Here is a 26,312-nt window from a genome sequence, read left to right as displayed (position 1 = left end):
TTATTTTTCATTGAATAAGATAAATTTGTTAAACGCCAAATTATTATCGTAGCACATATGTATTGGGGTTAAATTAATTTGGGTCCATTTGTTAACAAAATTACTATCCTTTAGATCGCTTATATTAATTATTTCTAATTAACGAGCTCTTGTCCAAACGTCCAATTCCTATAAATTCAAAGGCATGTGGATCTAGTAGTAGAAATGGATCCGATCCACTAACCAAGATAGTGAGAGGACCCGTATATCCCCTCCCCTACTTATCAGTATTCAGTAGTAACTAGCAAGGGAGCGCCTCCAAAATAAAAACCACGGCGAGATGATGCTTCTCTTTGGCAATTATCATCTAAACTTTCGTACCTCGCTTTCTACTGTCAGGGGTGGCGCCACCTCCTCCTCCACCTCCTCCAGTTATCGTGTCGTCTGCACTGCAACCCTTCCCAATTTGCGGTAAATTACCTCATTCAATCATGCGGCCTCTCCACCAATAAGGCAACCAGGCTATCCAGGTGCTTGCCCCACCTCAAGTCCCCTGAGAAACCTGATGCCGTGCTTCAATTCCTGAGACAAGCCGGTGTGACTGAACCCGACATCAGTGCCGCTGTGTCGCATGACCCATCCTTCCTTTGCTTCAGTGTGGAAAATTGCATGAAGCCCAGGATGGCTGAGCTGCTGGAGATTGGTTTCTCTCCATCTGACATCTCCCTTCTCCTTTCACTTTGCCCAAACACGTTTGCACACACCAAATTGCAGCAGAAGATCCAGTTTTGGATGCCGATATTGGGTTCCATAGAGAAACTGTTGCTTGCTCTAAAGAGGGACATGTTTCTGCTCAACAGAAACCATGAAAATTATGTTATGGTCAACATATCTTTCCTCCAAGAACAATGCAGCCTATCTATTTGTCAAATTGCCCAAATGATTGTGTGGAGACCTACCTTGATTACATCTAGGCCTGAAGAATTGGAAGTTAAGGTGCAAAGGGCCAGAGAATTTGGTGTTCCGTATACATCTCGAATGTTTTTGCATATGTTGATTCTAACAAACTGTGTGAATCAAAGCACGATAGATAGAAGGCTGCTTTACTTGAAAAATCTTGGGTTTTCACAGCAGGAGGTAAGCCTTATGATCAGGAAATGCCCCAATTTGTTGATGCTAACAGAGAAGATGGTAGGCTGCAAGATGGAGTTTCTGATGAAGGAAGCTGCTTGTGATAAGTTGTATATTGTCCGAAATCCATATCTTCTCCTCTCCAGCTTAGAAAAGCGGCTAAAACCCCGAAACCTTGTCAAGAAGCTTCTGGAGTCGAAAGGACTTTCTGTGGCTAATCAAGTTTTTGCTTCTTTTGTGTTTCCGATTGAGAAGCGGTTTCTGGAGAAGTTTGTTTTGCCGTATGAACATGCTATTCCAGGGCTCCACCAAGCATACCTTGATGCTTGTGCAAGGAAACTGCAACTATAATTGGTTTTAAAAGTGCCTTAAGCTGATTTGCTTGGTTTTTGTTTTTTATATTTTTCTCTTTCTTGTTTTTTTAGAAGTCGTCGCCTCTTTGTATTGGTATGCTTTAATATGGCTCGGAACTGCTAATTGAGCTGAACTTTGATTCCAAATATGCAATGAAGAGTTACATTTCTTCACTAGTTATTAATCTATAATGATGATTTTGTTCTTTGTCAATCATGTCAATGCTCTTATTATTTTAAAGATATCAGTTATTGTTCATGGAACAATCTATGTAGTCTAGTGTCTAGTATAAAGCTAGAATACCTGACCTGACATGAACTGTTTAGATCAACCTGGTGTGTTAATGGGTCTGGTCTCACCTGAATTTTGTTATTGCCCTCTGAGCTTTTTCGCAAGTTTTGGGCCACATTATTTTCTTTAGGTTTGTTTTACAAATTGGAGGAATACGAACAAAAAGCCAAACAAAACCACTTAGGGTACTGATGCATAGCTGGTATGGTAATCTCAATTTTGATACCATGTATTAGTACTCAACGGAGCTATCTGCGCCTATGAAAGATCTTTTGCGTCGAGTGAAAAATTAGCATAAAACTATGACTGATTTAAGAAATAAAAAGACACTAGTTGTTTGGTTATCTTTTGCTTAAATGAACTGGCAGCATCAGTGATTCCATGGACCCAGTACCAGCTTGTACCTAGACCAGTATGTACCAGTACAATCCAGTATATTAATGTCACGTGTTGAGAAAACTGTAGTATTGTTTAAATTGGATTTCATGCTTTTACAATCTTATTACATCTACCTAATTTTCCTAAAATAAAATATTACAAACAGCTCTATTACCGCAAATATACAGTTAATATGCAGATCACGAAATCAGGAAGGTGATAATGGTAAGATGCACACAGTGATATGCTAAGAGTCCCCAATATGTTCTTCTCCAATACATGTAAACCTAATACTAAGTGCTTATGCATATTGCAGACCATTTGAACCTAACTAATATTTTGTTATTAAAAAAATAAAAGCCAACCATTGATGAAGTCATGCCATCATCCTTTTTTAGAGATTGGTCTAGCTGGCTTAGCATCCATATAGTGTGAATTTAAGTAAGCTAGGCAAGACAATTGTTCGTTTCATTCATTTTGAAATTCAAAACAATTGAAAAGCAATTGGTCGTTTTTCATTCATTTATTCGTGTATTAAACATTTTTTTGACGTTTTCGAACTGAACTCCGAATAAAACGGAAAAAACGTATAATACATTTTATTTGCGAATAAAACGCATATAAAATGCGAGTCACGTATTATTCATGAAAAAAACGCCAAAAAAAATAATTTCGAATTTTTTATTTTGCTGGGGTTTTTTTGGGGATTTTTTTTTTGGCTTCCTTGTTGTACCGAATCATTTCCGAATTATGTCCGAATCACGAATTTTTGAACTCACTGAACCGAGCCTGAACTTTTTGTTTGTCACTATGCTTATAACAACAATAATCCATACTTGCACAAAAAAAAAATAATACAAACCTTATCAGCAAAAGAATTTTCCTTGGTTCAGAGTCATGGAGAAGTTGTGCGGAAGTGATGCAGCAAAACAAATATTACAAATCTAACCATTCCAATCTAAACCCAGATAGCTCAAAGATGACATAATCGTGCATGAATCTAGACAAGTAACTGATACCGACAACACTACCAATCAAACACCTCATACCAGCAACCCCATAAGTTTGGTATCGGTCCTTCGGTAGAGATAACTGGGGCATACCAATTCTGTTGTAGAGAAGCGTAAGAGAGGTGATACCTCACATGTTGAATCTTCACGAAATAGCAACAAAATACAGGAACACTGTAATTGCTCATACTTTTCTTAACAAGTAGCAGTCAACAAATTAAACACTTACAAGGTGGTTAACAATTTGCATGAAAATCCAAAGTATGGAAAGGTTCAAAAGGAGGGTAATTGACAGATTAAAAGTAGAGGGTGTATTAGATCCCACATTACCCGCATTTCAAATTGACTATTATGATATGCTAGCCATTTTGGAAAATTACTGCGATGAGAGGATGCTTCATTCATGAAGCATATGACATGTTAAGGGGATATGTACATTACATGTTGTGGCCTTACCGTACAAGCTTACCACTTATTCTATACATTGGTATTTGGTGGTTTTATTTTGCACTATCCTTCTCCTAATCTTACTTTTTATGTCATACCATATGGTATGGCTAATGCTCCCTCTTATACCTTGCATCATGTGCGTAGCCTCTCAAACTCCACCTTGTCCTATGACTGATTCACCTTCTGCCAATCCAAGAAACGCGAATGAAAAAAATAATTATCAATACTTTAGATTACATGCTTTGTATATATTTTTGTTTCAAAATATCATAGCAAATAATTATCCATTTTTGTAAAATTTTAATGACCCCAAATATAAATTGTAATGTCTAGGTAAAAATAGCATATGCTTAGTGTATAATTCAACTTCATTTTGAGTTGTATTATTATATGTAAAATTTCATCAATGGAGAATTTTTAACCATGAATTTTTTTCCTAGTTGTTAGTTCTCGTAAATACAAAATTGAAATGCTATAACATAATTCACATCTATTTTGTTATTTGTTTTAAAAATTATGGAATAAAAGATTTAAGAAATGAAGACAATGATGGAAACATAAAAATTAAAATGTTTTGAACCATACTAATTAAATTGAATCTCAGGTTAAGTTGATTGAACTCTCAAAAGAAATAAAATATTGAATAAGAATCAGAGCCAGCTCATGCCTATAGCGCATGGGGCCCTTTAATATTAGTGCGGATCTCAATCGGACGGTCCAGATCTATTAACGCATGTTCCGTTAATGCAGAGGATACGAATTCAATAAGTTCTCCAGTTCTCCTCAGCCGCACTCAGCACAGGCGCACAACAGTAGGCAGTAGCTCTAGTAGCAAGCAAGCGCCTCTGAAACAAACCCACTCTATGGAACTCTGGGTGAGGTGATGTTTACCTTATGCAAGTTCTATCTATACCTCACCCATATCCCTGTCAGCGGCAGCGCCACCTCCAATATCCCTCTCTCAGAGGGCTGTATTTAAAAGGGATGATGCTGAGTTAGAGAGGCATATCTTTTCTGACAAAAATATTACTTTCAAGAGAAAATAATGTCCGGTTTCTTTCAATCTTTGCCGTATGTTTTGCTACTTTCTGATCCAGAAACTTGGCATTTTATGGCCCCCACAAATGGGTTCCAGTGAGAAAAATGATTCCAGTATTCTGAGAATATAGTTCTTTCCACAAGGCTAAAGAGAATGATAATCAAAGGAAGAAGTTTGGTGTTACCAATTGATGGAGGTACATTACTGGTACAAAACTACACAGTAGCATCTGCCAAGCTGGGGGTGCTAAGCAGCGGAAATAAATCTTCTGTGATCCAAAAATCCGACCAAATCAGATTGAACTGGAAGAAAAAATATTCAATATTCGAGATCTGTTATTTATTGAATCGTTCAAATCAGTGAAAATTTAGATATATTTATTTTTGCTAGCAAAAATTTACTAATCTCTTGTTTGATTTTGTTTCCTTTTATTACATTTCAACTTCAATTCAGAGAGTTATACAAAAGCTGACGTGTTAACTAGTTCTTGAGTTTTTAACACTCGTCTCAAACTTCAAAAATTAAGAGAGATAATTAGAATGCTGACTTCTATATGATTTTAAGTACAATATGATATAAAAATTTCAGATGTGATCTTATTAATTAGATATTTAGATTACTTAACTATGAAATGGATATTCGTAATTTAACACATCCCTGAGCGGAAAGGCATGTGCTTAGAAATGGATCCGATCCACTAATTAAAATAAGAACTGAGAAGTGGGCCTAGAAATGGATCCGATCCATTAATGACTGATATCCAAATCCGAGGAGCTGCATATCCTAAAACGAAGTAACAAATTCTCAACACACAGCACAACAGGAAGCCAAGCGCCTCCAAACCCTAAACCTTCGAGGTAATGTTTTCCTTGCGCAATTTCCATCTGTACCTCCGTCACTCCTCCCTTTCCCCTGTCAGCGGCAGCGCCACCGCCACCTCCATCTTTCGCCTCTTCTCAACTGCAATCCATGAGGCCCCTTCTCCGACCTCCAGTTCCCAATTTGCGGTAAATTACCTCATCCAATCTTGCGGCCTCTCCACCAATAAGGCAACCCAACTATCCAGGTACGTGCCGCACCTCAAATCCCCAGAGAAACCCGATGCCGTGCTCCAGTTTCTGAGACAGACTGGTATCACTGAACCTGATATCATTGCTGCTGTGTCGCGTGACCCAAGGTTCCTTTGCTTGAGTGTGGAGAAGCGCTTAAAGCCCAGGATGGCTGAGCTTGTGGAGATTGGTTTCTCTCCATCTGACATATCCGTCCTCCTTTCCATTTGCCCAAATTCGTTCTCATACACCAAATTGCAGCAGAAGATCCAGTTCTGGATGCAGATCTTGGGTTCCATAGAGAAACTGTTTCTTGCTCTAAAGAGGGACAATTTCCTACTTACAAGGAAACATGAAAATTATGTTGTGCCCAACATATCTTTCCTCCAAGAACAATGCAGCCTATCTAGTGGTCAAATTGCCCAAATGATTGTGTGGTCTCCTAGCTTGATTTCGTCTAGGCATGATGAATTAGAAGTTAAGGTGAAAAGGGCCCATGAATTATGTGGTTCATGTACATCTGGAATGTTTTTGCATGCGTTAGTTCTTATAAACTGCCTGAAGCAAAGCACAATAGATGCAAGACTGCTTTATTGGAAAAATCTCGGGTTTTCACAGGAGGAGGTAAGCCTTATGATCAGTAAATCCCCTTATGTGTTGCGGATACCAGAGAAGTTGGTAGGCCGTAAAATAGAGTTTCTGATGAAGGAAGCGGCATGTAATATGTCGAATATAATCCAGTTTCCAGCTATTCTCACATACAGCTTGGAAAAGCGCCTCATCCCCCGGAACCTTGTCAGGAAGCTTTTGGGGTCAAAAGGAATTTCTGTGGCAAATCGAACTTTTTCTTCTTTTGTGGTGCTAAACGAGAAGCGGTTTGTGGACGTGTTTGTTTTCCCATATGAACACGCTATTCCCCGCCTCCACCAAATCTACCTTGATGCTTGTGCTGGGAAAACTGCTACATTAGAAACTGTTTAACAATATCCTGAGTTTATTTGATTGGCTTTTTTTTTTCCAAGTTTTTACCACTTTGTATTGATGATAAATATGACTGGAAACATCATCTGATTCAGTTGAGCTTTGATTCCAAATGTTTGTACTAACACATTACATGTCATTGTTGGGTTTGAATCTATCTTTTCTTAATGTGATTTTGACTTTGTTGTATGTCAGGGGTGTCGATCCCTTATGATTATAAAGCTATCAGTTATTGTACTCAATTGTACAATCAATCAATTTTAGAATGAAGCTGTAATTCTTGACCTTGTTGTTTAGGTCCAAGCATGTGTTAATGTGTCTGGTGAGACCTAACCCATTTAGAGTTAGAAAATTTTCTACCTATACAATTATTTTACTTTTTTGCTGTTCTATCTTATTTTATGAAATGAATGATGTAGAATGAGGCTAAAGTACTATGCATTTCGCACTTTGGAAGTCAAATTTTACATTTTTTTTTAATTTGTTCACTATTTTTCTATAGTTAGAAAATCACTCATTGAGAATGGTCTAAAATCTTTAGATCAAGAGATTTTTGATACCTATTAAAAAAATGCGCTATAAATAGTACCATAGCCTCACTCTCAATGATGTAAAGTCAAAGTTTGGTTAGTTGGACTTGTCAAGGAAAGCTATGATCTTCCTGTAACTTTAGATTGAAATGTTATTTATTATGCTCTTATTGTTGTAAAAGATGTAAAATTTTAGAATCATAAGACAAGTTGATTATTTGATAATTTTTTTTACTCACACTCTACATAAAAATTAAGTATAATGCTGAGTTCTTATAGTATAATATTGGATAATATTCAGATCATATATTCGTAAAATAACAAGGTGAGGCTATGGTAATATGAATATTTTAAATGGATCTGTGCTATAAATTTATATTTTAATTTTAAAATTTTAAACAATCAATTCGAACAGTTATAGATACATGGAGACTAGATTTTATGTAATTTTTTTACTATATTTAAAATATATAAAAAAACACACCTGAATTTATAGCAATCGAAAGTTCTTTTTATCAATCTAAAAATAGAGTAAACTAGCATGTGATGTGCTTATTAAGAAGGTTTAGTGAGTACAATTCTAAAAATTTATCGAATTACTTCAAACGATGAATTCAAACTATTAAAACCGATATATTTCACGAATGATGTGTGTATATGCAAAATTTTGAAATTTTGAAATTCATTTAGTATAAAGTCAAGTGGAAAAAAAAAATGAAATTTTATAAGTTATTTTAATATATTCATTTTTCATCACTTTTTTACTGCTTGACTTTGTACTAAATATATTCGAAAATTTTGAAATTTTGCATGTGCACGTATTACTCGTGAAGTATATCGGTTTCAACTGTTTGAATTCGTCGTTTGAAACCAATTTCATAGATTTTTGAAGTTGTGATTACCAAACAAAATTGGTGAATACATCACACGCTAATTTTGCTCCTAAAAGTATATTAATGAAATTTAAAAAATGTAAAATTTGGTTTTAAATACAGTTTTATATAGATTAATCATTTTAATAGTTTGAATTAACAATTTAAACTTTAAAATAAAGATACAGATCTATAACATGAGTTCAACTGTAATATGTGTATATTACCATAATCTCAATAAGTCAACAATCCTTATCAAATATCATGCCCCATTCCAGAGCGGATAAGGCATGTGGTTACAAAGTAGATCCGATTCATTAATTAATTAAATTGAATCACTATCAAGCTTTTAAAAAAACAAAAACAATGAGAACTGATAAGAGAGTTGTAGAAATGGATCCGATCCATCATGACTGTTATCCCCCTCTGGGAACGCTATTCTCTGCGGAGTTTTTCCGTGCAGAGCTTTTAATCTGATCCGTTCGTTTCGGATCGGACAGACTGGATTAAGGGTTCATTAAATTTTGAGTTTTTTTAAAATTCGGACAAGATCTGATCTGGTCCGTCCGATTCGAAACAAACGGATCAGACTCTGAGGAGATCTGAAAGCTATATGCCCGAATCCGAGGAGCTGTATACCCTAATAAAAGTTCTGAGCACTCGACAATCAGCGTGAGCACTGACTAGCCGGTAGCAAGCAAGCGCCTCCAAAACAAACCCCCGCTAAAGAGACGGTGAGGTGATGTTTCTCTTACGCAAGTTCCATCATTACCTTCGTCCCTCCTCTCTATTCCCTGTCAGAGGCAGTGCCACCTCCACCATCTTTCGCCTCCTCTCAACTGCAACCCCGGAGGCCCCATCTCCCATCTCCAGTTCCCAATTTGCGGTAGATTACCTCATTCAATCATTCGGCCTCCACACCAATAAGGCAACCCAACTATCCAGGTACTTGCCCCACCTCAAGTCCCCAGAGAAACCCGATGCTGTTCTTTGGTTTCTGAGACAGGCCGGGGTCAATGAATGCGACATCAGTGCAGCCGTGTTGCGTTCCCCGCGGTTTCTTTGCTTCAGTGTTGAGAAGTGCTTGAAGCCCAGGATGGCCGAGCTGGTGGAGATTGGTTTCTCTCCATCTGACATCTCCCTCCTCGTTTCCATTTGCCCAAATGCATTCGCCAACACCAAATTGCAGCAGAAGATCCAGTTCTGGATACCGATCATGGGTTCCATAGAGAAATTGTTGCATGCTATAAGGAGGGATATTTTCTTACTTACAAGGAAACATGGAAATTATGTTGTGCCCAACATATCTTTCCTCCAAGAACAATGCAGCCTATCTGTTTGTCAAATTGCCCAAATGATTATGTTGTCTCCTACCTTGATTACATCTAGGCCTGAAGAATTAGAAGTTAAGGTGAAAAGGGCCCGTGAATTATGTGTTTCATCTACATCTGGAATGTTTTTGCATGCATTGATTCTAATAAACCGCGTGAAGCAAAGCACAATAGATGCAAGGCTGCTTTACTTGAAAAATCTTGGGTTTTCACAGCAGGAGGTAAGCCTTATGATCAGTAAATCCCCTAATTTGTTGAATTTATCAGAAAAAATAGTGGGCCCCAAGATGGAGTTTCTGATTAAGGAAGCTGTTTGTGATAAGTTGCATATTGTCCGAAATCCAGCTCTTCTCATGCTTAGCTTAGAAAAGCGGCTAAAACCCCGAAGCCTTGTCAAGAAGCTTCTGTAGTCGAAAGGACTTCCTGTTGCTAATCAAGCTTTTTCTTCTTTTATGTTTCCAAATGACAAGCGGTTTATGGAGAAGTTTATTCTGCCATATGAACACACTATTCCTGGACTTCACCAAGCATACATTGATGGTTGTGCTGGGAAACTGCCACTATAAATGTTTTTTTAATAGTACCTTATGATGATTTTGTTGGATTTTTTATTTTTTTATATTTCTTTCTTCCCTTTTTTTTTGGTTGAAGTTGGGACCTCTTTGTATTGGTGTGCTTAATATGCATCGAAACTACTAATTGAGCTGAAATTTGATTCCAAATATGCAATAAGAGCTACATTTCTTCACTAATTATGAATCATTCATCTTGATATAATGTTGATTTTGTTTTCTGTCAGTCATGTCAATGCTCTTATTATTTTGAAGCTAGTATCTAGCTAGTATAAAGCTAGTATAAAGCTCTTATTAGGTTGAACACAATGCTCTTATTATTCTACTCTAGTATCTAGCTAGTATAAAGCTGGAATTCTTCACCTGACAAGAACTGTTTTGTTCATCCTGCATGTGTTAAATGGGTCTTGTCTCACCTGACCTATTTAGACCTGACAACTGAATACATAATTTCTGATTCTTGGTTTGTGGACACCTTTGCAATATCGAATTTATTGATCACACCAAAGGAAATGACCACCATCTATTGTTTTTGGTATTTTATTGATCACACCAAAGCATTACATTATGGTAGTTGTTCTGAATCACAACCAGAGTCTAAATGTACTGAAGGAATTAATAAACAATCTGTAAGTGTAATAACTTACGACTGTATTTTAAAACCTTTTCCTTCATGACCTGCCCAGAGTTCTCATTCAGGTACAAACTTTAGCATCCTCGTTGCCTGGGTTCAAACCCAGCGTTTCCTTCATGACAGGTTGGGATGCACTAATGAGCAGTTGAAAGCTGCTCATGAACCACGATTGACAATGGAAAAAAGATAAAGAGCGTTTCAAACCTGCTTGTGAAGCACTGTGTGATGTTCCACCTCAGCTACTCCTACAAATCTCGATAAACGATGCTCGTCTTAGATTCAGCAAAGCACTTGCCCGTATAAGCCACACAATAAAAATCATAATACAAACTCCAAACCTAACTACAAAATTGATAACAAAAATAAAATGAAATTTAGTTCAGCAGCAGCCAGAGCTAAATCCACATAACCTGAGACATCAACCTCCTTGCAGCAAAAGCCAGCATACAGTATTAACAGGGTTGTATTAGGGTTCCCCATTAACAGCAGAGCTCATTCAATTGTACAAAATCTTAGACCTATGAATTCAGCCAGTAACAGCTCTATTGGCCAAGCTAGATGCAACTTCCAAAGCATTTTTCAATGAGTAGTGTTTTTAACAAATTTAATTTTCCATTTTCAATTGTTTCTGATATTTATTATTATGATGGAGTCTGTGAAGAATAGATATCAGCACATAAGTTTGACCACAATCCAAATCAGACTGGTACAATATCAGTCCAACATTGGTATAACTGAAAAAAAACTATCAGTTCCATGGGCTACAAGTTATAGACTAATTTTTTTTTTTCTGGTGTTAAAGTAACAGAACTAAAATATTTAAATTGGCCTGGTTATGGTACGAGGTATAGGTAGCATGTCACATTGCTGGTTGAATTGTACCTCGGCTATCTGTCCAATTACACTGGTCCATCAAGGTACCACCGTACCAGCAATAAGGTGGCTATTTCAAGACAAATTAGTTTGCATTGCAATCCTGAAGTTTGGTGCCCCGGTAAAACTTTTTCTTTACTAGCCAAGGCATGTTATTGAACCGGCATCATGGTACCCTTCAATTATGGTACTACGACAAGGTGGTCTTCTAATTCACATTTTTTAGATACCTCAACCATGCCAGAAAGCAAAAATTGACAAAATGAACTAGGCCAGAATTTTGGTTTTACCAATTGATGGAGGTACATTACTGGTAGAAAACTACACGGTAGTATCTGCCAAGCTGGGGTGCTAAGCAGATTATCTGGTAGGCCGATACATACATAAAAGGTGCTATAAGATTGAACTGGAAGAAAAAGTTTCAATATTCGAGATCTATTATTTATTGAATCGTTCAAATCAGTGAAAATTTGGATATATTTATTTTTGTTAGCAAAAATTTACTAATCACTTTTTGGTTGGTTTTGTTTTCGCCTTTACATTTCAACTTCAATTCAGAGAGTAATAAAAATAAAAGCTGATGACTTAATATGTTTCTCGAGTTTTTAACACTCATCTCAAACATCAAAAGTTAAGAGAGATAATTAGAATGATGACTATATAAGATTTTAAGTATAATATCGTAGAAAAATTTCAGATGTGATATTATTAACAATTAAAAAATGTGTAGGGTTAGAATACACCATTGATTTTGTGTCCCATCATGTCCCAACACTATTATATCTATTTTTAAAGTTTAAGCCGTCAATTCAAATTGCTCAATATGATCTTCATATTAAAATGTGCTTTGATACAAATTTTATATTTTTTTTGAATATTTTTTTTGTTATTTTTCAAAATAGATACAAAATCACTGGTTTTTAGAAGATTCTCGGCCATTCGAAAATAATGATTTTGTACCTCTCTAAACTATTAGTAAACAAATTCTAAAAATCATAAAATTTGTTATCCAAGCACATTTTAATATGAAGATTATGTTGAACGGTTTGGATCGATTATTTAGACTTTGAAAATAGAGATAATGATGTTGGAGCATGATTGGCACAAAACCAACGAGGTATTTTAATCCTACTCATTTTTTTTAAATATTAAGAACTTAAAATTTAAAATTCAAATATTAAAACAAAACCATTACATTTGATTTATATCATTTTCTCTATGGATATATTAAATATCACCATATTTTGACTTTGTTTTGATCGGTATCAAGAGCTTATGAAAATACATTAATATGAATATATTATGGATGTTGATTTTTCAACTTATTGATTCTCACAAATTTTTTTTTGAAAAGTGACAATATTTTTTATGTATATATAAAGAAAATAATATAAATCACATATAACGATTTTATTATAATATATAATTTTAATTTTTTCTTATTAAAAAAATCTAATAAGTAGAGTATGATAGAGGCAAAAAAAATAAAATAAAATTATTTGAACTCTCTATTATTCATTAGATAATTAGTAACTAGGACTATCGAATAGGGGTGAAAACAATCCGAATCTGGATGAATTTGGATAATTTCCAGATAATTATCGGATATTCATAGAAGATTCGAATTTGAATACGAAGTCCTAAACGGAGTGAATATTCAGATCATCTGAAACTCAATAGTTTGGCTGGACTCATATAAAAGAGGAATTAATATTTGCTATAGGTGGAATTTGAACTCATGTACACCCATCTCAATATTTTTGGAGTAAACTTCAAACCACTAGAAAACAACATCTTTTGTTACCATTCCTATTTGATATATAGAGATGGGCTATGGTGCATTGCAATGCATAGGCCATGGTGTGCATTGGACCATAAATCACCGATTCAAAGTCCAAATGACCGATCCAAACCGTTCATCTTGTTCTCCATATTAATATGTGCTTGGAGACCAAATTTTATATTTTTTGGAATTTTTTTTACTATTTATTAAGCCACTTTGAAAATCGCTGATCCAACGGTGACTGTTTGGAACAGTAAAATCAGAAGCCACCGTTGGATCAGCGATTTTCAAAGTGACTTAATAAATAGTAAAAAAATTCCAAAAAATATAAAATTTGGTCTCCAAGCACATATTAATATGGAGAACAAGATGAACGGTTTGGATCGGTCATTTGGACTTTGAATCGGTGATTTATGGTCCAATGCACACCATGGCCTATGCATTGCAATGCACCATAGCCCATCTCTTGATATATATATTATATGAATAGATTATCTCCCATTATAAGTTCATTAATATTTATATTTAATGTTTGAATTAATATTTGTATCTTAGAAGTTCATATATCTTAATTATCCGATCATTATTCATTTTATATCTGTATTCGAATCCATATCTGTTCCGTATTTGTATCCGTTTAAGGCAAATTTGGTTTTGAATTTTGATATCCATTTACTATCCGTATTCGTATTCGTATTCGTATTCGTATTGATTCATTATCCGCTCCATTTTCACCCTTACTATCGAATGAATATTTGTAATTAAACTGAGTGCGGAAAGGCATGTGCTTAAATGGATCCGATCCACTAATTAAAGTTAGAACTGAGAAGAGAGCCCTACAAATGGATCGGATCCATTAATGACTTGTGGAGTTATATCCATATGGACCATATCCAAGGAGCTGCATACCCTAACAAGAAACACTATCCTCTGTAGAGGTTTTACCTGTGGTGCTGTGCGGTGATTTTGATCTGGTCCGTTTGTTTTGGATCGAATGAATTGGATTAAGGGTTCCCAAATTTTGAGTTTTTTTAAAATTCGAGCAAGATCTGATCTGATCCGTCCGATTCAAAACGAATGAACCAATCAAAATCACCGCACAGCAAAGTAGGTAAAACCTATACGCTTCCCCCTAACAAGTTCTCAGCAGTCAGCACAGCAGTAGCTGGTAGCAAGAAAGCGCCCCCAAAAGAAACCCACTCTAAGGAACCCGGTTCCTGCAGCCCGGTGAGGTGATGTTTTCCTTGGGCAAGTTCCATCTATACCTTCGTCCCTCCTCCCTTTCCCCTGTCAGCGGCAGCGCCACCTCCACCTCCATCTTTCGCCTCCTCTCAACTGCATCCCCTGAGTCCCCATCTCCGACCTACAGTTCCCAATTTGCGGTAAATTACCTCATCCAATCTTGCGGCCTCTCCATCAATAAGGCAACCCGACTATCCAGGTACTTGCCCCACCTCAAGTCCCCAGAGAAACCCGATGCCATGCTTCGGTTCCTGAGACAGGCCGGTATCACCGAACCCCACATCAGTGCCGCTGTGTCACGTCACCCGAGGTTCCTTTGCTTCAGTGTTGAGAAGTGCTTGAAGCCCAGGATGGCTGAGCTGCTGGACATTGGTTTCTCTCCATCTGACATATCCCTCTTCCTTTCCATTTGCCCAAATGCATTCTCATACACCAAATTGCAGCAGAAGATCCAGTTCTGGATGGCGATCTTGGGTTCCATAGAGAAACTGTTGATTGCTCTAAAGAGGGACATTTTTCTAGTCACAAGGAGCACTGAAAATTATGTTATGCCCAATCTATCTTTCCTCCAAGAACAATGCGGCCTATCTATGTGTCAAATTACCCAAATGATTGTGTGGTCTCCTTCATTGATTAGATCTAAGCCTGGAGAATTGGAAGTTAAGGTGAAAAGAGCTAGAGAATTAGGTGTTCCATGTACATCTCGAATGTTTTTGCATGCGTTGATTCTAATGAACCATGTGAAGCAAAGCACACTAGATACAAGGCTGCTTTACTTTAAAAATCTTGGGTTTTCACAGGAGGAGATAAGCCTTATGATCAGGAAATGCCCTAATTTGTTGATGATAACAGAGAAGATGGTAGGCCGCAAGATGGAGTTTCTGATGAAGGAAGCTGCTTGTGATAAGTTGCATATCGTCCAAACTCCAACTCTTCTCTTGTTCAGCTTAGAAAAGCGGCTAAACCCCCGAAACCTTGTCAAGAAGCTTCTGGAGTCGAAAGGACTTCCTGTTGCTAATCTATCTCTTTCTTCTTTTATGGTTCCAATTGAGAAGCGGTTTCTGGAGAAGTTCGTTTTGCCATATGAACATGCTATTCCCTGGCTCCACCAAACCTACCTTGATGCTTGTGCTGGGAAAACTGCAAAATTAGAAACATTTTAATAATATCTTGAGTTGATTTGATCGGCTTTCTGATTTTCTCCTTCTTTTTTTTCAAGTTTATACCTCTTTGTATTGATATCAAACCTCCTTGTATTGATAGCTAAATATGGCTTGAAACATCTGATTCAGTTGAGCTTTGATTCCAATATTTGTACTAACACATTACATGTCTTCATTGGGTATGAATCTGTCTTCCTAATGTAAATTTGACTTTGTTGTCTGTCAGTTGTGTGGATAACCTTATGATTATAATACTATCAATATTTGTCAGTTATTTGTACTAACACATTCTATCAATTACAGTATGAAGCTGGAATTCCTGACACTTGTCTGGGTCCAACTGTATGTGTTGATGGGTCTGGTGTTTGTAAAAGAAGATTAAATTTCTTAACTTTCCCACGAGAGATGTTTGTAAAAGATTAACTTGTTATTGTTTAGCTCTGCTGGTTCCTCATATTGTTACAGAACTATCTCTTATTTTCATTTTTACTATGTTGTATGGTATGCAGAGGTTTCTGGCTCATATGAATATTCATGTGCCAATATTGGCATGTTTTGTTCAATCTGGTAAATAATTATTTTCGTGTTACTGAAAATGCTTGTAGCTTAGAGGAATTCATGCTAAAACTAATTTTGTTATATCTTGGTGTGGTTGACATAACACTTTTGGGAGTTGTCCTTAATTTTATCCTTAGTGCTTTCAATTTATTTAATTTCAGTATGAAATCACATCTGATGACTTTTCTGGAATTGGGTTTCATATTAGGAGTAATACGTTTGCAAAAACCTAAATAAAAGTTTTGCATGGCATGTTCCTCAGCTTCTTGCCGAGCTTTTTGTGACGATTGTTTTGGAAAATCTACAGCTATTGAATGGTTTATGAACATGTCAATTTAATTAATTAGTTATGGTTTACTCGGTGCACTTGATATTATCACTTTATCAGCTCAAGTATTTTTTTTCCCCCTCAAGTGTTGCTGTTCTTTTTTCAACTATTTGGTGTCTCTAGGATCATAAACTGTTAAGTGTATTCTTCTTTATGGACCCACAGGAACTTATATATTTAGGCTTATTTTAGTTGTTACGGAAAAAAAAACATTATTCCCCATTACACCACCAGCAGTGTATATCTGTAGAATGTAGAATGGTCAGTGTCAAAGAGAAGATGTGCAGTGAAGTGTTTACTGTTCAGTTCCTGTGAGTTCCTGTGGGTTGGTTCCTGTGAGTTCACTTCCTCAAAGTCACCTGACCAGTTGCAACCGCAGCCGCAGCTTATCTATATCTCAAGTTGCTCTAATGAATGAATATGTGCTGCTCAATATATCTGTTTGTTACTCGGTCCCTCTCTCAGATGAGAACCACATATCAATAATTTCGACCCTTTTAACTATATTGTAGGTTGTAAATGAAATACAAATATACATTCGTCCTTTTACTTACTTCGTATGGTATTATGTATAGATATTAAACAATTCTTGTTAAATTTATCAAATAAAAATACGGATAAAAGCTATTCTGTATATATTTCCATTAGAGGTTAAAATTATATATGTCAATTAAAATTTGATCCTGAAAGACAATTCTTGCATGGAATTTTTTTATTTATTTGCCAAATTACCCGGAGGCCTTCACTAATATATTAAAATCGAACAGAGCATGTAAGCATGACATATTACTTGTACTTTAAAAAATGGTAGGTAAATCCTGAATAATCAAATGTTTCTGTTCTCGCCAAATTTGCTAATTCATGGGCCTACTAATTTTCCTCCCTCGTGACATAAGAACACTTGAAAGTTGAAACCCTGATACTGTCCCAGAGCTAAAGAGATATCAGATATGCATGACTTTGGTATGTGCCCACCAGTCCTCACTAACAGGTGCTTCCGCAACACAGACCCATCAGCAACACCAACGCCTCCATATGAAACGGGGAGTATGCCAAACTGTACCTGAGGCCGTATTGTATCAATGCTTTGTCAGACATGATTGCATAGGCCGCCCCTCCTTGATCGCACCACATCAGTGTTCTGATTTAAAACATTAAGTCTCCCTGATGTGTTGAGGGTGATTGGTTGTACAAATTACTCCGCAACAATAGATGATGGCTATGTTTTTTCAACTTTGCAGAGATGTCGAGAATCCAAGAATCACAGATTAAGTGTTCCATCATCAGGTCTGACTGGGTTGGGTCTAGGGCTGTATAAAAAGCTCGCAACTCGTGAGCCGCTCGAACTCAACTCGGTAACGAACTCGCTAACAACTCGTTCATTTAAAATTTGAGTTAGTCTGACTCGAGTTGAGTAACTCGCGAGTTAAACGAATTGAGTTCAAGTTGGACTCAACTCATTCGTTACAACTCGTGATTCGTTTGATTAATGATTTCCTCCATAATTTTCAGCCCATTTCATTTTCTGACTGACCTAAGTTGGTCCTACTCATTTCACTTGATCATTTAGTTGTAAATTGTTTATTAATTCAATATGTACTTCTCATATTATTACATAACAACAATCATCAATTCAAGTATTCAATATTTTAACACCTTAAACGAGTTGACTCACGTGTCACGAGCCAACTCGAGTTACTCGATCGTGAGTTGAATTCGAGTCAGTGAGCCAACTCGGGTCACTATTTTCAACTCGACTCACTATCTTCCAAGTTAAATTCGAGTTATCCATAACTCGAGTCAACTCAACTCGTTAGCAGCCCTAGTTGGGTCACACCAGAGACTGGACCCATTATCAAATGCAGGTCAACTAAGTACTTCACATAAGATTAAGAACATATACTAAACTTGATATATTACTCCATGAACAATGTTGATAGATTTTGAATCCTTACGGTATTGACATGACTGACAGAGTAAAATTAAATTAAGGACATACATCTATACCCAACATCAACCTGTAATTCGTTAGTTCATCAAATGGAATCAAGGCACAACTGAATTAGTATTGCAGCCATATTTAACTTATCAATACAAAGAGGTGCTAACCTTAAAAAAAAAAAAAAAAAAAAAAAGAAGCAAAAAGCAAAAAGCAAAAAGCAAAAAGCAAATCAACTGATGATTTTTTTTTTATTTATTTCTCATTATCTAGTTGCAGTTTTCCCTGAACAAGCATCAACATATGCTTGGTGGAGGCTGGGAAAAGTGTTTTCATATGGCAAAACAAACTTCTTCACAAACTGCTTCTCAGTCGGCATCACAAAAGAAGCAAAAGTTAGATTCGCTGCAGGAAATCCTTTTGATTTCAGAAGCATTCTGACAATGTTTCGGGGGTTCAGACGCTTTTCCAAGCTGTACATAAGAAGAGTTGGATTTTTGACGATATGCAACTTATCACAAGCTGCTTCCTTCATCAGAAACTCCAATTTACGGCCTACCATCTTCTCTGTTATCCGCAGCAAATAAGGGGCTTTACTGATCATAAGGCTTACCTCCTCCTGTGATAGCCCAAGATTTTTCCAGTCAAGCAGCCTTGCATCTATTGTGTTTTGGTTCAGGCAGTTTACTACAACCAATGCATGCCAAAACACTCCAGATGAACACGAAAAACCTAACTCATTGGCCCTTTTTACTTTAATTTCTAAATATTTAGGCCTACACGTAATCAAGGTAGGAGACGCCACGATCATTTTGGCAATTTGACAACTAGATAGGCTGCATTGTTCTTGGAGGAAAGATATGTTGGGCAAAACATAATTATCAGTGTTCCTTGTGAGTAGAAACAAGTCCCTCTTGAAAGCAATCAACAGTTTCTCTATGGAACCCAAGATATGCATCCAGAATTGGATCTTCTGCTGCAATTTGGTGCGTGAGAACATGTTTGGGCAAATGGAAAGGAGAAGGGATATGTCAGATGGAGATAAACCAATCTCCAGCAGCTCAGTCATCCTGGGTTTAAAGCACTTCTCCACACTATAGCAAAGGAACCTCGGGTCACGCAACACAGCAGCACTGATGTCAGGTTCAGAGACACCAGCCAGTCTAAGGAATTGGAGCACAGCATCAGGTTTCTCTTGAGATTTGAGGTAAGGTAGGTACCTAGATAGGCTGGTTGCCTTGTCCGAGGAGAGTCCGAATGATTGAATGAGGTAATTTGCGGCAAATTGGGAACTGGAGGCAGGAGATGAGGCCTCCAGGGTTGCAGTTGAGAGGAGGCGAAAGATGGAGGAGGCGAAGGTGGTGCTGAAATGAGAGAGGGAAGGACACAAGAGACGGTTCTTCCCAAAGCGAAGCATCACGCCGCCGCTCCGCTCTCCTTTTCTTTCTTTTTCTTTTCCTTCTCCTTTTTGCGACTGAAGTCTGGATCTTGGTAGGGAAAGACCGGAAGAAGATGTCTAGGGTTTACTGTGCAGTTCCTCATTGGGCCATTCGGCCATTTGGGTTTCCAATCAGGTCGGATCCTGTGAATTTTCTTCCTCGAAGTCACCTGACCAGTTGCACCCGCAGGCCGCAACATTTCTCCATCCCAAGCTGCTCTTATGAATGAATATGGGCTGCCCCATATGATGATATGATTGATCATCTGTTTGTTACTCACCCTCTCTCAGATGACAACTGCGTACCAATAATTTGGGTCCTTTGAGCTATATTGTAGGTTGTAATTTGTAAAATACTTATCCATTTGACTTGATTTGTATCGTACTTGATAAAGCACATATACATAATATTTTTTATTAACTTAACGAATATGTGTGCATATATGAATTTTTTTTTGATAATTTATCAAATAAAAACTATTTTGTACCCTTTACTCTATAGAATAATTGATAATCATAAAATTATTTATGATAATTTTCTATTTGTATGTATTTATATCACAAAATTATGTAGGTTAATTGTTAAATAAAATTTGAACTTGAAAGACAACTCTGGCAGGCAACTTTTTTTTTTATGTTTTTGTCAAATTGTCCGTAGACTTTCATTGATATATATGCAAGCATCACATATTACATATCAAATATAGTAGATAAATACTAAATAATCAAATATTTGTGTTCTTGTCAAATTTGCTAATTCAGGGGTCCACTAACCCTCTGATCGGAACCAATTCGTTCTGAAGGAAACGAGAAAGAGAATTCTTCTTTTTCCAAATTTCATGATCGTAAGAGATGATAATAGAGGACGGAGTTCAATTGACATGATTTAAAATGAGAAAAGAGTGGCCATTTGAAATCTTGGCAAAAAAAGATCGGATTTGGCGAGAATAGAATCTGCTAAGGTTAAAAGGCAAAAATATCCCCCCTCATCTTCTTCTTCCTCTGATAAATCATTCTAAACAAGCTTTCTTTCGACCATGGCAGTAATGAAGAGTATTGAATTGAAGAGTTTAATTTTATTACTAGATAAAGAAGACGAAATATTAGGGAAAATCGAGGATCTTCTAGAGAGCTAACAAGAAGACAAATAACCTCACATGACTTTCTTTACTGTTTTTATTTCTCCTACTAACAGGGTATGATAAAATAAAGCACGAACGTTCTATGATTTCAGTGGCATATATAGTGTTCTTTTTTTTAAGTAAAGATTGGAGATGAAGCTACTCATTTATTTAATACATTTGTAATACAACAAAAGATTTTCCTCATATTGGTTTCGAACTCATGACATCTCATATAGAGACTATGTGTCTTTGCCACTAGACTAAATGTTAGTTCTCAGTGGCATAGATAGTAAATAAGTGATAAATAAAGTCTTTTCTTTATGTATGTCGGAATGAATTCTTCTTTAAAAATTAATGGTTCCGATCACCAAAATTCAATTGAAAATTATTTTTTTTCGACTCTATTCTATTGAAATGAATTAAAATGTTATCCTACTTCAATTCCTATCACAATGTAATTTTCCTCACTCTTGACATATAAACACTTGAAGCCCTGATGCTGTGCCAGAAGTAAAGAGATATGCATGACTTCAGTATGTACTCGCCAGTCCTCACAAACAGGTACTTAATCAGCTTATAGCTTGTGTGCGAACTGCTCTGAGTCTGTAAAGCATTCATCGGCCACAGCTGCACGCAGACCCATCCGCAATGCCAATGCCTCCATATGGAATTGGGAGTATGCCAACCTGAGGCCGTATTGTATCAATGTTTTGTCAGACAAGATTGCATAGGCTGCCCCTCATTGATCATGTTCCTTGAAAGAGCCATTGACTCAGCAACGAAATGCGATTGATTCCACCTTCTGATCTTTTGGCACCACATTAGTGTGCTGGTTTACTCCTTTCATGATCTTATGGCAACCTTTTGGAGAACAGCAGTCATAGATGAGAACTTTTCAAATACAATGATAAGCTATTATTCTAAGAAACTCTTGGAGAGATCTAAAACAGCTACTCGCTGTGATGTATTTAGGGTGATTGGTTGTGCAATTAATCCACAACAATAGATGCTGGCTATGATCTTTCAAATTTGCAGAGATGACCAAGAATCACGGATTACACGTTCCATCATCAGGTTTGAATGGGTCAGATCTCACCGGACCCATTAACAAATGCAGGTCAACCAAGCACTTTCATGTCAGGTCAACAACATATACTACACTTGGTAGATTGTTCCATGAACAAATATTGATATGACTGACAAACAATAAACTCAAAATTAAATTAAGGAACTACATTCATACACAACATCAAGCTGTAATTAGTTAGTACATAAAATGGAATCAAAGCACAACTGAATTAGTCATTTTGCAGCAATATTTAACCAATCAATACAAAGATGTCCTAACTTTTAAAATAAAATAAAAATAAAGAAAACCAAGCACAAGAACTGACAATATTCTTTTTTTTTTCTTTTTGATATTCTCATTATGTAGTTGTAGTTTTCCCTGCACAAGCATCAATGTATGCTTGGTGGAGCCCGGGAACAGCATGTTCATATGGCAAAACAAACTTCTTCACAAACTGCTTCTCTGTCAGCATCACAAAAGAGGCAAAACATAGATTCCCCACATGAAGTCCTTTCAAATCCAGAAGCTTCCTGACAATGTTTCGGGGATTTAGCCGCTTCTCCATGCTGTACATGAAAAGAGCTGGATTTCGGACGATATGCAACTTATCACAAGCTGCTTCATTCATCAGAAACTCTAATTTAGAGACCACCATCTTCTCTGTTATCCGCAACAAATTAGGGGCTTTACTGATCATAAGACTTACCTCCTCCTGTGAAAGCCCGAGATTTTTCCAGTGAAGCAGCCTTGCATCTATTGTGCTTTGCTTCAGGCTGTTCACTAGAACCAAGGCATGCAAAAACGCTCCAGATGAACATGAAAAACCTAACTCATTGGCCCTTTTTACTTTAATTTCTAAACATTTAGGCCTAGACGTAATCAAGGTAGGAGATGCCACAATCATTTTGGCAATTTGACAAATAGATAGGCTGCATTGCTCTTGGAGGAAAGATACGTTGAGCATAACATAATTTTCAGGGTTTCTCGTGAGTAGAAACATGTCCCTCTTTAAAGCAAGCAACAGTTTCTCTATGGAACCCAATATCGGCATCCAAAATTGGATCTTCTGCTGTAATTTGGTGTGTGCAAACGTGTTTGGGCAAAGTGAAAGGAGAAGGGAGATGTCAGATGGAGAGAAACCAATCTCCAGCAGCTCAGCCATCCTGGGCTTCATGCAATTTTCCACATTGAAGCAAAGGAAGGATGGGTCACGCAACACAGCGGCACTGATGTCGGGTTCAGTGACTCCGGCCTGTCTCAGGAATCGGAGAATGGCATCAGGTTTCTCTGGGGACTTGAGATGAGGCAAATACCTGGATAGTCGGGTTGCTTTATTGCTGGGGAGGCCACATGATTGGATGAGGTAATTTACCGCAAATTGGGAACTGGAGGTGGGGGATGGGGCTTCCCGGGTTGCAGTTGAGAGGAGGTGAAAGATGGAGGAGGCGAAGGTTGTGCTGAAATGAGAGAGGGAGGGACACAAGAAACGGCTCTTCCCAAAGCGAAGCATCACGCCGCCGCTCTGCTAGCCTTTTTCGCTTTCCTTTCTTCGCGACTGGAGTCTGGAGCTAGGTAGTGTAAGCGTTTAATGTTCAGCTCCTCTATGTCCGAATTTTTTATTAATAGAAATAAAATAAAAAGAATATCGAAATACGGAATTACTTTTGCTTTTTTTCGAAATATAGATACAACGGGTTGTGTAAACCCGTCCACCGGACGGGTCTTATTATCATGTCCGAGTTATCAACTTCTTAATCAATCAATAAACTTAATCAACTTCGCGCAAAAAAAAAAAAAAAAACAAAATCCGGACAGGTTGTGGTGTCCCGCGTCCCGTCCCAGTGCAAAAAAAAAAAAAAAAAAAAAAAAAAAGAAGAAGAAGCAGCTCGGACGGGGAAACTAAACCCGTCCGAAAATTTATACTGATATTATTATTATATTATATTATATTATATTTTTTTTTGTATTATATTATTATATTAATATACTTATGATATTATATAATATTATATTATATAATATTATATTATTATATTATGATTTTATATATATTATATTATTATATTGAGTGAAGCTATGGTGTGATGTGCTCACTAAGAGAGTTTGGTGAGCACAACTCCAAAAGTTCATCGGATTGACTCCATACGCCGATTTCAAACCGTTAAAATCAATGTACTTCATGAGTGATGCATATACATGCAAAATTTTGAAAGTTTCAAGTTTATTTGCTACAAGGTCAAGCGGTCAAAGAAATAATAAAAATTGAATATATAAAATAACTTATAAATTAACTTATAAAATGTTCATTTCTTTGACCGCTTGACCGTGTAGCAAATAAACTCGAAACTTTCAAAATTTTGCATGTATATGCATCACTCATGAAGTACATGGATTTCAACGGTTTGGATTCAGCGTAAGGAGTCAATTCGATGAACTTTTGGAGTTGTGCTCACCAAACTCTCTTGATGAGTATATCACACCCTAACTTTACTCAATATAATAATATAATATTAAAAAAAAATATATAATATAATATAATAATAATATAATATAATATTATATAATATATTAATATTATAAGTATATTAATATAATAATATAATATAAACAAATATATATAATATAATATAATAATAATATCAGTATAAATTCTCGACAGGTTTAGTTTTTCCAGTCCGAGCTGCTTTTTTTTTTTTTTTTTTTTTTTTTGCGCTGGGACGGGAGGCCACAACCCGTCCGGATTTTGTTTTTTGTTTTTTTTGCGCGAAGTTGATTAAGTTTATTGATTGATTAAGAAGTCGATAACTCGGACGGGATAATAAGACCCGTCCGGTGGACGGGTTTACACAATTCATTGTATCTATATTTAGAAAAAAAGCAAAAGTAATTCCATATTTCGATATTTTTTTATTTTATTTCTATTAATAAAAAATTCGGGATCGGGTGATGTTGACAGAGCAGTTCTGGTTTCATACAGCGGTGATCAGTGCACTGCATGAAGCCATAAATTTTCTGTTAAAATATTTACCCCTTGGACCGATTGATTTCAATCGGTTACGGGATCCGGATCGTCCGATCAAAATACGGATCAAGTCAGATCGACTAGAGCTAGGTCAGTTATTGTGATCTGGATCGTCCAAACATAATACGAATCGATATAATTCTAAGTTAGAATTTCCATAAGTCCTTTAATATTGGTGTAGATTATGATTAAACGGTCTGACTTCAAACTCAAAACTTTAACTTACTTTTTTGGATCCAAATTCCAGTCACATGACTAGGACTGGCAAAAAAGCTCGTGGCTCGTGGCACGCTTGATATTCGCCCATGACTTGATTGGTAACAACTCGTTCGTTAGTGGATCGAGTTAAAATTAGCTCGCTCGCTACATACTCGAGCCAGAATTAATGAGTTTGAGTTTGACCTGGCTCGGCACGAGTCAGCTCGGTCGTTAACGAGTTATTTAATATACATAGTTTAATAGTTTAATCAGATCCATTCACTTCAGATTGAGGATATTATAGTATATGGATGTTATAGCCAGTGTTATGACAATTACACTTTGGACTGTGTTTAAGTAATTTTATATGAAATAGTGTGAATTAATTATAAGCAATTAAGTTAATTTGTATGATTTTGTTTGATTTGGTATGCATGAATTTATGATTTTGATATATTTGTATGTATGAATTTAGCTGTAAACTTAATTTATAGTAGTTGACTTGCTTAATTATAATTGAATTAAGAGTATTCTTTAGTAATTAGTCATATAAATATTATTTTGTTTTAGCCATAATTAATTGATAAGATGTGTTATGAAAATTTAAGATATAGTAGGAAAGAAAATATATAAATTTATAAATCTGCCAGGCTAATAACGAACTAGCTCGGCTCGCTTGGACAAGCCACGAGTCGGTCTTGAGCAATAATTTTAGCTCGGGACCTAAAATCCAAACTCACTCACTCAGCTTGATTTACCAACAAGCCGAGTACGAGTGTGGCCTAGCTCCCTCTTTAACAGCTCTTTGTCACCCCTACACATGACCAGTGACCAGTTGCACCCGCAGGTCCAGCATTTCTACATCTCAAGCTGATCTAATGAATGAATATGGTCTGCTCAATTTATTGTGAAACTACTCAAAGAACATAAAAAACATGTTTACATTTCAATATAATTCACAAAAACTAAAATAA

The 26,312-nt window shown here is 36.5% G+C and overlaps 6 protein-coding genes across 6 annotated transcripts; 4 read left to right on the top strand and 2 right to left on the bottom strand.

The window, feature by feature from the left end:
- Window positions 1-306: 306 nt before the first annotated feature.
- LOC144544061 (uncharacterized) lies at window positions 307-1,572 on the top strand (the record flags this gene model as incomplete). Its single annotated transcript, XM_078292477.1, has 1 exon — window positions 307-1,572. A coding segment is annotated over one exon (1,155 nt), but the record flags the coding sequence as incomplete, so codon positions are not given.
- A 3,886-nt stretch (window positions 1,573-5,458) lies between these two features.
- Window positions 5,459-6,835, top strand: LOC144544534 (transcription termination factor MTEF18, mitochondrial-like). Its single transcript, XM_078293058.1, has one exon. It carries the CDS (start codon window positions 5,493-5,495, stop codon window positions 6,660-6,662), a length of 1,170 nt encoding a protein of 389 aa, XP_078149184.1. The 5' UTR covers window positions 5,459-5,492; the 3' UTR covers window positions 6,663-6,835.
- A 1,922-nt stretch (window positions 6,836-8,757) lies between these two features.
- LOC144544545 (uncharacterized) lies at window positions 8,758-10,120 on the top strand. The gene has a single exon (XM_078293069.1). It carries the CDS (start codon window positions 8,807-8,809, stop codon window positions 9,803-9,805), a length of 999 nt encoding a protein of 332 aa, XP_078149195.1. The 5' UTR covers window positions 8,758-8,806; the 3' UTR covers window positions 9,806-10,120.
- A 4,300-nt stretch (window positions 10,121-14,420) lies between these two features.
- Window positions 14,421-15,909, top strand: LOC144544593 (uncharacterized). The gene has a single exon (XM_078293124.1). It carries the CDS (start codon window positions 14,493-14,495, stop codon window positions 15,660-15,662), a length of 1,170 nt encoding a protein of 389 aa, XP_078149250.1. The 5' UTR covers window positions 14,421-14,492; the 3' UTR covers window positions 15,663-15,909.
- Window positions 15,910-18,457: 2,548 nt separating this feature from the next.
- On the bottom strand, window positions 18,458-20,023 carry LOC144544526 (transcription termination factor MTEF18, mitochondrial-like). Its single transcript, XM_078293045.1, has one exon. The coding sequence runs from the start codon at window positions 19,902-19,904 to the stop codon at window positions 18,753-18,755; it is 1,152 nt and encodes a 383-aa protein (XP_078149171.1). The 5' UTR covers window positions 19,905-20,023; the 3' UTR covers window positions 18,458-18,752.
- A 2,237-nt stretch (window positions 20,024-22,260) lies between these two features.
- LOC144544516 (transcription termination factor MTEF18, mitochondrial-like) lies at window positions 22,261-23,687 on the bottom strand. Its single transcript, XM_078293038.1, has one exon. It carries the CDS (start codon window positions 23,626-23,628, stop codon window positions 22,477-22,479), a length of 1,152 nt encoding a protein of 383 aa, XP_078149164.1. The 5' UTR covers window positions 23,629-23,687; the 3' UTR covers window positions 22,261-22,476.
- Between the last annotated feature and the right edge of the window lie 2,625 nt (window positions 23,688-26,312).

This window comes from Carex rostrata, chromosome 26, assembly GCF_964058835.1.
Source record: "Carex rostrata chromosome 26, lpCarRost1.2, whole genome shotgun sequence".
Lineage (NCBI taxonomy): Eukaryota > Viridiplantae > Streptophyta > Magnoliopsida > Poales > Cyperaceae > Carex > Carex rostrata.
The sequence above is the reverse complement of the archived record's forward strand: the minus strand, read 5'-3'. Positions and strand labels throughout refer to the sequence as shown.

Coding starts and splice junctions, on each gene's coding strand:
- LOC144544545 (XM_078293069.1), top strand. CDS start 8,807: ATGTTTCTCTTACGCAAGTTCCATCATTACCTTCGTCCCTCCTCTCTA.
- LOC144544593 (XM_078293124.1), top strand. CDS start 14,493: ATGTTTTCCTTGGGCAAGTTCCATCTATACCTTCGTCCCTCCTCCCTT.
- LOC144544534 (XM_078293058.1), top strand. CDS start 5,493: ATGTTTTCCTTGCGCAATTTCCATCTGTACCTCCGTCACTCCTCCCTT.
- LOC144544516 (XM_078293038.1), bottom strand. CDS start 23,628: ATGCTTCGCTTTGGGAAGAGCCGTTTCTTGTGTCCCTCCCTCTCTCAT.
- LOC144544526 (XM_078293045.1), bottom strand. CDS start 19,904: ATGCTTCGCTTTGGGAAGAACCGTCTCTTGTGTCCTTCCCTCTCTCAT.